Raw genomic sequence first — 10,933 nt, 5'->3', positions numbered from 1 at the left:
ATGTTAGTGAGGTCACCACATGTTTGTGAGGTCACCACATGTTTGTGAGGTCACCACATGTTAGTGAGGTCACCACATGTTTGTGAGGTCACCACATGTTAGTGAGGTCACCACATGTTTGTGAGGTCACCACATGTTAGTGAGGTCACCACCTGGCGTCCTGTGTTGGTATGACAGCTAAATTTGGCAAAATGTGACATTTCCTTAACATTGTGTCCTTTTTAAAAGTTATTATTGTGTCGATTTTTTTTTAATAAAGTTCCTCCTTATTTATTTATTTTTTAATCATACTTTTTCAAAAAAATGTATTTGTCATTTTGTTATTTCATGTATCTTTCTATATTTTTTAATGCAGTTCATCCTTTTTTTTATAATTAATTATTTTATTCATAATTCTTACTTTTGATTTTTTTTTAAATGCCACTCCCCCTTATTTACTAACTTAATTATTGTTCTTTATTTTAACCGGCATAGCTCGGTTGGTAGAGTGGCCGTGCCAGCAACTTGAGGGTTGCAGGTTCGATTCCCGCTTCCGTCATCCTAGTCACTGCCGTTGTGTCCTTGGGCAAGACACTTCACCCACCTGCTCCCAGTGCCACCCACACTGCTTTAAATGTAACTTAGATATTGGGTTTCACTATGTAAAAGTGCTTGGAGTCACTAGAGAAAAGTGCTATATAAATATAATTCACTTCACAATTCACACGAATAATGAGTAATTTTAGAATTGTTTTATTTTTGTTTATTTTTTTAATGCAGTTCCCCCTTATCATTTTTTTATTATTTATTCTATAATTATTTTTTAAATGTTTTGATACATTTTTGTTCATTTTTTAAATTCAGTTCCTCTTTATTTATTGTTTTAATTAATAATATCATTAATATTTTGTCATTTCTTTCACTTATTTTTTGTTTATTATATAGTGCAGTTTCCTGCTAATCATTTATTTATTTTTAGTTATTATTTATTTTATAAGTATTTTGTCATTTTTAAAATGTATTAATTTTGTTTATTTGTTAGCAGTTTTCCCTTATTCATTTATTGATTTTTTAATCATATGTTTTTATCAATTTCTTTACAAATTTGTTCATTTATTTATCTTTCTATATTTTTAATGCAGTTCTTCCTTATTAATTCCTTTTATTATCATTATTCATTTTCTAAATATTTTGTCATTTTTGAATTTTTTGTTTTTGTTGATTTTTTTAATGCAGTTCCCCCTTATCATTTTTTTATTATTTATTCTATAATTATTTTTTAAATGTTTTGATACATTTTTGTTCATTTTTTAAATTCAGTTCCTCTTTATTTATTGTTTTAATTAATAATATCATTAATATTTTGTCATTTCTTTCACTTATTTTTTGTTTATTATATAGTGCAGTTTCCTGCTAATCATTTATTTATTTTTAGTTATTATTTATTTTATAAGTATTTTGTCATTTTTAAAATGTATTAATTTTGTTTATTTGTTAGCAGTTTTCCCTTATTCATTTATTGATTTTTTAATCATATGTTTTTATCAATTTCTTTACAAATTTGTTCATTTATTTATCTTTCTATATTTTTAATGCAGTTCTTCCTTATTAATTCCTTTTATTATCATTATTCATTTTCTAAATATTTTGTCATTTTTGAATTTTTTGTTTTTGTTGATTTTTTTAATGCAGCTCCCCCATATCAATGTTGTTTTATTGCTATTTTAAAACATTTTTTATTTATTTTTGTAATTTTTTTAATTCAGTTCCCCCTTATTTTCTTTTTTTAATGAATAATTTAATTAATAATTTGTATTTTTTCCCACGTATTTCTGTTTATTATTTAATGCACTTATCTGCTAATAATTTATTTATTTTTAGTCATTATTTATTTCATAAGAATTTTATCATTTTTTAAAATGTATTCATTTTGTTAAGTTATAATGCAGCCACCCCCTATTAATTTTGTATCTTTTTTTTAATAAATGTTTTTGTAAATGTGTTAATTTATTTATCTTTCTATATTTTAATGCAGTTATTCCTTCTCAATTAATTACATTTTTATCTTTATTTATTTGATCAATAATTCTTACTTCTTTTTAATTCAGTTCCCCTTATTGACTAATTTAAATATTATTTATTTTAATAATATTTTGTAATTTTAGAATTTGTTTATTTTTGTTGATTTTTTAATGCAGTTCCCTCTTATTTTTTTATTTCATGAACAATTTCATTAATATTTTGTAATTTGTTTCACTTAATTTTTTGCTTATTATTTAATGCAGTTTCGTGCTAATCATTTATTTATTTTTAGTTATTATTTATTTTACAAGTATTTTGTCATTTTTTTAAATGTATTAATTTGGTCTATATATAATGCAGTTTGCCCTTATTCATTTATTGATTTTTTATATATTTTTTATCAAATACTTTGTAATTTTGTTAATTTATTTACCTATCTATATTTTTAATGCAGTTCTTCTTTATTAATAATTGTTTTATCATTATTTATTCTATTAATAATTTGTATTTGTTTATTTATTTTTTTAAATGCAGTTCCATTTTATTTAGTCATTTAATATTTATTATTGATTTTATTAATATTTTGTAATTTTAGAATGTTTATTGTTGTAATTTTTTAAAATGTCATTCCTCCTTATTGATGTTTTTTTTTATTGTTATCTAATTTATAATTATTTTTTAATTATTTTGGTTTATTTTTAATGCAGTTCCCCCTTATTTCTTTTTTAAAATGAATAGTTTGATTAATATTCATATATTCATACGATATCAATGTAAAGTGTATCGCGATATTAATATCAATAAAACACGTATTCAATAAAAACTTCGATCAATTCTTTCCTTCTTTGTGGGAAGAAAGCAGAAGTATGGAAGCAAGGTTGGTTGCATGAACAAAGGCGCTCGATCTCTGCCGGGTGCTAGTTTTCGTTAGCCTGTCAATGGGATCGCCCATTGTATGTTAGCATCGTGCTAGCGGCTTAAGAGCCGACTTGACTGCCTTTCTATGGTTGTTGATCGGAATGAACGCCCCCTGCTGTGGGAGAAGGTATGACGAGGCGTTCAAGGTCCTACCTTGCTGAGTGTAGCAGAGCACCAGGAGCTCCTCGCTGACGTCCCCGCTGCGATGGACCGGGATGGACAGACGGCCGACGTCCTCCTCCACCGACATTAGCGGCACCGGGAAGAAGACGGTGGACTCTGATGGAAGGCAGAAGAAGGTTTTAGCCATCAGACACTTAAAGTTTTCGGATGATTAGAAGACTTTGGGAGATTAAGCTGGAACCACATCCAGGAGAGATTTTCTGCTCCCAGTAAGAATCATAAGGAGAGGTTGGGGGACTTCGGTTAGATCTGGCTGAAAACTCTATCGCGATATCAGTGTTCTGTATGGTCAAGTGTCCACTATGAGACAGTGTTCCTAATCAAGTGTCCACTTTTAAACAGTGTTCCTAATCAAGTGTCCACTATGAGACAGTGTTCCTAATCAAGTGTCCACTATGAGACAGTGTCCCTAATCAAATGTCCACTATTAGACAGTGTTCCTAATCGAGTGTCCACTATTAGACAGTGTTCCTAATCAAGTGTCCACTCTTAGACAGTGTTCCTAATCAAGTGTCCACTATTAGACAGTGTTCCTAATCAAGTGTCCACTATTAGACAGTGTTCCTAATCAAGTGTCCACTATTAGACAGTGTCCCTAATCAAGTGTCCACTATGAGACAGTGTCCCTAATCAAGTGTCCACTATGAGACGGTGTCCCTAATCAAGTGTCCACTATGAGACAGTGTCCCTAATCAAGTGTCCACTATGAGACAGTGTCCCTAATCAAGTGTCCACTATGAGACGGTGTCCCTAATCAAGTGTCCACTATGAGACAGTGTCCCTAATCAAGTGTCCACTATGAGACGGTGTCCCTAATCAAGTGTCCACTATGAGACAGTGTCCCTAATCAAGTGTCCACTATGAGACAGTGTCCCTAATCAAGTGTCCACTATGAGACGGTGTCCCTAATCAAGTGTCCACTATGAGACAGTGTCCCTAATCAAGTGTCCACTATGAGACAGTGTTCCTAATCAAGTGTCCACTATCAGACAATGTTCCTAATCAAGTGTCCACTATGAGACAGTGTTCCTAATCAAGTGTCCACTATCAGACAATGTTCCTAATCAAGTGTCCACTATCAGACAGTGTTCCTAATCAAGTGTCCACTATTTCACAGTGTTCCTAATCAAGTGTCCACTATGAGACAGTGTCCCTAATCAAATGTCCACTATTAGACAGTGTTCCTAATCAAGTGTCCACTATGAGACAGTGTCCCTAATCAAATGTCCACTATTAGACAGTGTTCCTAATCGAGTGTCCACTATTAGACAGTGTTCCTAATCGAGTGTCCACTATTACACAGTGTTCCTAATCAAGTGTCCACTATTAGACAGTGTTCCTAATCAAGTGTCCACTATGAGACAGTGTCCCTAATCAAGTGTCCACTATGAGACAGTGTCCCTAATCAAGTGTCCACTATTAGACAGTGTTCCTAATCGAGTGTCCACTATTAGACAGTGTTCCTAATCAAGTGTCCACTCTTAGACAGTGTTCCTAATCAAGTGTCCACTATTAGACAGTGTTCCTAATCAAGTGTCCACTATTAGACAGTGTTCCTAATCAAGTGTCCACTATTAGACAGTGTCCCTAATCAAGTGTCCACTATGAGACAGTGTCCCTAATCAAGTGTCCACTATGAGACGGTGTCCCTAATCAAGTGTCCACTATGAGACAGTGTCCCTAATCAAGTGTCCACTATGAGACAGTGTCCCTAATCAAGTGTCCACTATGAGACGGTGTCCCTAATCAAGTGTCCACTATGAGACAGTGTCCCTAATCAAGTGTCCACTATGAGACGGTGTCCCTAATCAAGTGTCCACTATGAGACAGTGTCCCTAATCAAGTGTCCACTATGAGACAGTGTCCCTAATCAAGTGTCCACTATGAGACGGTGTCCCTAATCAAGTGTCCACTATGAGACAGTGTCCCTAATCAAGTGTCCACTATGAGACAGTGTTCCTAATCAAGTGTCCACTATCAGACAATGTTCCTAATCAAGTGTCCACTATTAGACAGTGTTCCTAATCAAGTGTCCACTATGAGACAGTGTTCCTAATCAAGTGTCCACTATCAGACAATGTTCCTAATCAAGTGTCCACTATCAGACAGTGTTCCTAATCAAGTGTCCACTATTTCACAGTGTTCCTAATCAAGTGTCCACTATGAGACAGTGTCCCTAATCAAATGTCCACTATTAGACAGTGTTCCTAATCAAGTGTCCACTATGAGACAGTGTCCCTAATCAAATGTCCACTATTAGACAGTGTTCCTAATCGAGTGTCCACTATTAGACAGTGTTCCTAATCGAGTGTCCACTATTACACAGTGTTCCTAATCAAGTGTCCACTATGAGACAGTGTCCCTAATCAAGTGTCCACTATGAGACAGTGTCCCTAATCAAGTGTCCACTATGAGACAGTGTCCCTAATCAAGTGTCCACTATTAGACAGTGTTCCTAATCAAGTGTCCACTATTAGACAGTGTTCCTAATCAAGTGTCCACTATGAGACGGTGTCCCTAATCAAGTGTCCACTATGAGACAGTGTCCCTAATCAAGTGTCCACTATGAGACAGTGTCCCTAATCAAGTGTCCTCTATGAGACGGTGTCCCTAATCAAGTGTCCACTATGAGACAGTGTCCCTAATCAAGTGTCCACTATGAGACGGTGTCCCTAATCAAGTGTCCACTATGAGACAGTGTTCCTAATCAAGTGTCCACTATGAGACAGTGTCCCTAATCAAATGTCCACTATTAGACAGTGTTCCTAATCGAGTGTCCACTATTAGACAGTGTTCCTAATCGAGTGTCCACTATTAGACAGTGTTCCTAATCAAGTGTCCACTATGAGACGGTGTCCCTAATCAAGTGTCCACTATGAGACAGTGTCCCTAATCAAGTGTCCACGATCAGACAGTGTTCCTAATCAAGTGTCCACTATTTCACAGTGTTCCTAATCAAGTGTCCACTATGAGACAGTGTCCCTAATCAAATGTCCACTATTAGACAGTGTTCCTAATCGAGTGTCCACTATTAGACAGTGTTCCTAATCAAGTGTCCACTATTAGACAGTGTTCCTAATCGAGTGTCCACTATGAGACAGTGTCCCTAATCAAATGTCCACTATTAGACAGTGTTCCTAATCGAGTGTCCACTATGAGACAGTGTCCCTAATCAAATGTCCACTATTAGACAATGTTCCTAATCGAGTGTCCACTATTAGACAGTGTCCCTAATCGAGTGTCCACTCTTAGACAGTGTCCCTAATCAAGTGTCCACTTTTAGACAGTGTCCCTAATCAAGTGTCCACTATGAGACAGTGTTCCTAATCGAGTGTCCAACATTAGACAGTGTTCCTAATCAAGTGTCCACTATTAGACAGTGTTCCTAATCAAGTGTCCACTATGAGACAGTGTTCCTAATCAAGTGTCCAACATTAGACAGTGTTCCTAATCAAGTGTCCACTATTAGACAGTGTTCCTAATCAAGTGTCCACTATGAGACAGTGTTCCTAATCAAGTGTCCAACATTAGACAGTGTCCCTAATCAAGTGTCCACCATTGGACAGTGTTCCTAATCAAGTGTCCACCGTTGGACAGTGTTCCTAATCAAGTGTCCACTATTAGACAGTGTTCCTAATCAAGTGTCCACTATGAGACAGTGTTCCTAATCAAGTGTCCAACATTAGACAGTGTTCCTAATCAAGTGTCCACCGTTGGACAGTGTTCCTAATCAAGTGTCCACTATTAGACAGTGTTCCTAATCAAGTGTCCACTATGAGACAGTGTTCCTAATCAAGTGTCCAACATTAGACAGTGTTCCTAATCAAGTGTCCACTATTAGACAGTGTTCCTAATCAAGTGTCCACTATGAGACAGTGTTCCTTATCAAGTGTCCAACATTAGACAGTGTTCCTAATCAAGTGTCCACCGTTGGACAGTGTTCCCAATCAAGTGTCCACTCTTAGACAGTGTTCCTAATCAAGTGTCCACTATTAAACAGTGTTCCTAATCAAGTGTCCACTATGAGACAGTGTCCCCTAATCAAGTGTCCACTATGAGACAGTGTTCCTAATCAAGTGTCCAACATTAGACAGTGTTCCTAATCAAGTGTCCACCGTTGGACAGTGTTCCTAATCAAGTGTCCACTATTAGACAGTGTTCCTAATCAAGTGTCCACTATGAGACAGTGTTCCTAATCAAGTGTCCAACATTAGACAGTGTTCCTAATCAAGTGTCCACTATTAGACAGTGTTCCTAATCAAGTGTCCACTATGAGACAGTGTTCCTAATCAAGTGTCCACCGTTGGACAGTGTTCCCAATCAAGTGTCCACTCTTAGACAGTGTTCCTAATCAAGTGTCCACTATTAAACAGTGTTCCTAATCAAGTGTCCAACATTAGACAGTGTTCCTAATCAAGTGTCCACTATTAGACAGTGTTCCTAATCAAGTGTCCACTATGAGACAGTGTTCCTTATCAAGTGTCCAACATTAGACAGTGTTCCTAATCAAGTGTCCACCGTTGGACAGTGTTCCCAATCAAGTGTCCACTCTTAGACAGTGTTCCTAATCAAGTGTCCACTATTAAACAGTGTTCCTAATCAAGTGTCCAACATTAGACAGTGTTCCTTATCAAGTGTCCAACATTAGACAGTGTTCCTAATCAAGTGTCCACCGTTGGACAGTGTTCCCAATCAAGTGTCCACTCTTAGACAGTGTTCCTAATCAAGTGTCCACTATTAAACAGTGTTCCTAATCAAGTGTCCAACATTAGACAGTGTTCCCAATCAAGTGTCCACTCTTAGACAGTGTTCCTAATCAAGTGTCCACTATGAGACAGTGTTCCTAATCAAGTGTCCAACATTAGACAGTGTTCCTAATCAAGTGTCCACTATTAGACAGTGTTCCTAATCGAGTGTCCACTATTAGACAGTGTTCCTAATCAAGTGTCCACCGTTGGACAGTGTTCCTAATCAAGTGTCCAACATTAGACAGTGTTCCTAATCAAGTGTCCACTATTAGACAGTGTTCCTAATCAAGTGTCCACTATGAGACAGTGTTCCTTATCAAGTGTCCAACATTAGACAGTGTTCCTAATCAAGTGTCCACCGTTGGACAGTGTTCCCAATCAAGTGTCCACTATTAAACAGTGTTCCTAATCGAGTGTCCACTATTAGACAGTGTTCCTAATCAAGTGTCCACTATTAGACAGTGTTCCTAATCAAGTGTCCACTATGAGACAGTGTCCCCTAATCAAGTGTCCACTATGAGACGGTGTTCCTAATCAAGTGTCCACTATCAGACAATGTTCCTAATCAAGTGTCCACTATTAGACAGTGTTCCTAATCAAGTGTCCACTATGAGACAGTGTTCCTAATCAAGTGTCCACTATCAGACAATGTTCCTAATCAAGTGTCCACTATCAGACAGTGTTCCTAATCAAGTGTCCACTATTTCACAGTGTTCCTAATCAAGTGTCCACTATGAGACAGTGTCCCTAATCAAATGTCCACTATTAGACAGTGTTCCTAATCAAGTGTCCACTATGAGACAGTGTCCCTAATCAAATGTCCACTATTAGACAGTGTTCCTAATCGAGTGTCCACTATTAGACAGTGTTCCTAATCGAGTGTCCACTATTACACAGTGTTCCTAATCAAGTGTCCACTATGAGACAGTGTCCCTAATCAAGTGTCCACTATGAGACAGTGTCCCTAATCAAGTGTCCACTATGAGACAGTGTCCCTAATCAAGTGTCCACTATTAGACAGTGTTCCTAATCAAGTGTCCACTATTAGACAGTGTTCCTAATCAAGTGTCCACTATGAGACGGTGTCCCTAATCAAGTGTCCACTATGAGACAGTGTCCCTAATCAAGTGTCCACTATGAGACAGTGTCCCTAATCAAGTGTCCTCTATGAGACGGTGTCCCTAATCAAGTGTCCACTATGAGACAGTGTCCCTAATCAAGTGTCCACTATGAGACGGTGTCCCTAATCAAGTGTCCACTATGAGACAGTGTTCCTAGTCAAGTGTCCACTATGAGACAGTGTCCCTAATCAAATGTCCACTATTAGACAGTGTTCCTAATCGAGTGTCCACTATTAGACAGTGTTCCTAATCGAGTGTCCACTATTAGACAGTGTTCCTAATCAAGTGTCCACTATGAGACGGTGTCCCTAATCAAGTGTCCACTATGAGACAGTGTCCCTAATCAAGTGTCCACGATCAGACAGTGTTCCTAATCAAGTGTCCACTATTTCACAGTGTTCCTAATCAAGTGTCCACTATGAGACAGTGTCCCTAATCAAGTGTCCACTATTAGACAGTGTTCCTAATCAAGTGTCCACTATTAGACAGTGTCCCTAATCAAATGTCCACTATTAGACAATGTTCCTAATCGAGTGTCCACTATTAGACAGTGTCCCTAATCGAGTGTCCACTCTTAGACAGTGTCCCTAATCAAGTGTCCACTTTTAGACAGTGTCCCTAATCAAGTGTCCACTATGAGACAGTGTTCCTAATCGAGTGTCCAACATTAGACAGTGTTCCTAATCAAGTGTCCACTATTAGACAGTGTTCCTAATCAAGTGTCCACTATGAGACAGTGTTCCTAATCAAGTGTCCAACATTAGACAGTGTTCCTAATCAAGTGTCCACTATTAGACAGTGTTCCTAATCAAGTGTCCACTATGAGACAGTGTTCCTAATCAAGTGTCCAACATTAGACAGTGTCCCTAATCAAGTGTCCACCATTGGACAGTGTTCCTAATCAAGTGTCCACCGTTGGACAGTGTTCCTAATCAAGTGTCCACTATTAGACAGTGTTCCTAATCAAGTGTCCACTATGAGACAGTGTTCCTAATCAAGTGTCCAACATTAGACAGTGTTCCTAATCAAGTGTCCACCGTTGGACAGTGTTCCTAATCAAGTGTCCACTATTAGACAGTGTTCCTAATCAAGTGTCCACTATGAGACAGTGTTCCTAATCAAGTGTCCAACATTAGACAGTGTTCCTAATCAAGTGTCCACTATTAGACAGTGTTCCTAATCAAGTGTCCACTATGAGACAGTGTTCCTTATCAAGTGTCCAACATTAGACAGTGTTCCTAATCAAGTGTCCACCGTTGGACAGTGTTCCCAATCAAGTGTCCACTCTTAGACAGTGTTCCTAATCAAGTGTCCACTATTAAACAGTGTTCCTAATCAAGTGTCCACTATGAGACAGTGTCCCCTAATCAAGTGTCCACTATGAGACAGTGTTCCTAATCAAGTGTCCAACATTAGACAGTGTTCCTAATCAAGTGTCCACCGTTGGACAGTGTTCCTAATCAAGTGTCCACTATTAGACAGTGTTCCTAATCAAGTGTCCACTATGAGACAGTGTTCCTAATCAAGTGTCCAACATTAGACAGTGTTCCTAATCAAGTGTCCACTATTAGACAGTGTTCCTAATCAAGTGTCCACTATGAGACAGTGTTCCTTATCGAGTGTCCAACATTAGACAGTGTTCCTAATCAAGTGTCCACCGTTGGACAGTGTTCCCAATCAAGTGTCCACTCTTAGACAGTGTTCCTAATCAAGTGTCCAACATTAGACAGTGTTCCTAATCAAGTGTCCACTATTAGACAGTGTTCCTAATCAAGTGTCCACTATGAGACAGTGTTCCTTATCAAGTGTCCAACATTAGACAGTGTTCCTAATCAAGTGTCCACCGTTGGACAGTGTTCCCAATCAAGTGTCCACTCTTAGACAGTGTTCCTAATCAAGTGTCCACTATTAAACAGTGTTCCTAATCAAGTGTCCAACATTAGACAGTGTTCCTTATCAAGT

At 37.5% G+C, this 10,933-nt stretch overlaps 1 protein-coding gene across 1 annotated transcript in view; it reads right to left on the bottom strand.

Moving 5' to 3' along the window:
- Positions 1 to 10,933, bottom strand: part of LOC133552148 (FRAS1-related extracellular matrix protein 2-like) — a 206,283-nt gene that overhangs the window by 105,265 nt on the left and 90,085 nt on the right. Inside the window, exon 5 of the mRNA XM_061899505.1 lies at positions 3,073 to 3,198. Coding sequence (XP_061755489.1) covers positions 3,073 to 3,198 — 126 coding nt within the window. The remainder of the gene's footprint in view (positions 1 to 3,072; positions 3,199 to 10,933) is intronic.

This window comes from Nerophis ophidion, linkage group LG04 (genome assembly GCF_033978795.1).
Source record: "Nerophis ophidion isolate RoL-2023_Sa linkage group LG04, RoL_Noph_v1.0, whole genome shotgun sequence".
Lineage (NCBI taxonomy): Eukaryota > Metazoa > Chordata > Actinopteri > Syngnathiformes > Syngnathidae > Nerophis > Nerophis ophidion.
Note: the sequence above shows the minus strand (reverse complement) of the source record. Positions and strands in the feature narration are given on the sequence as shown.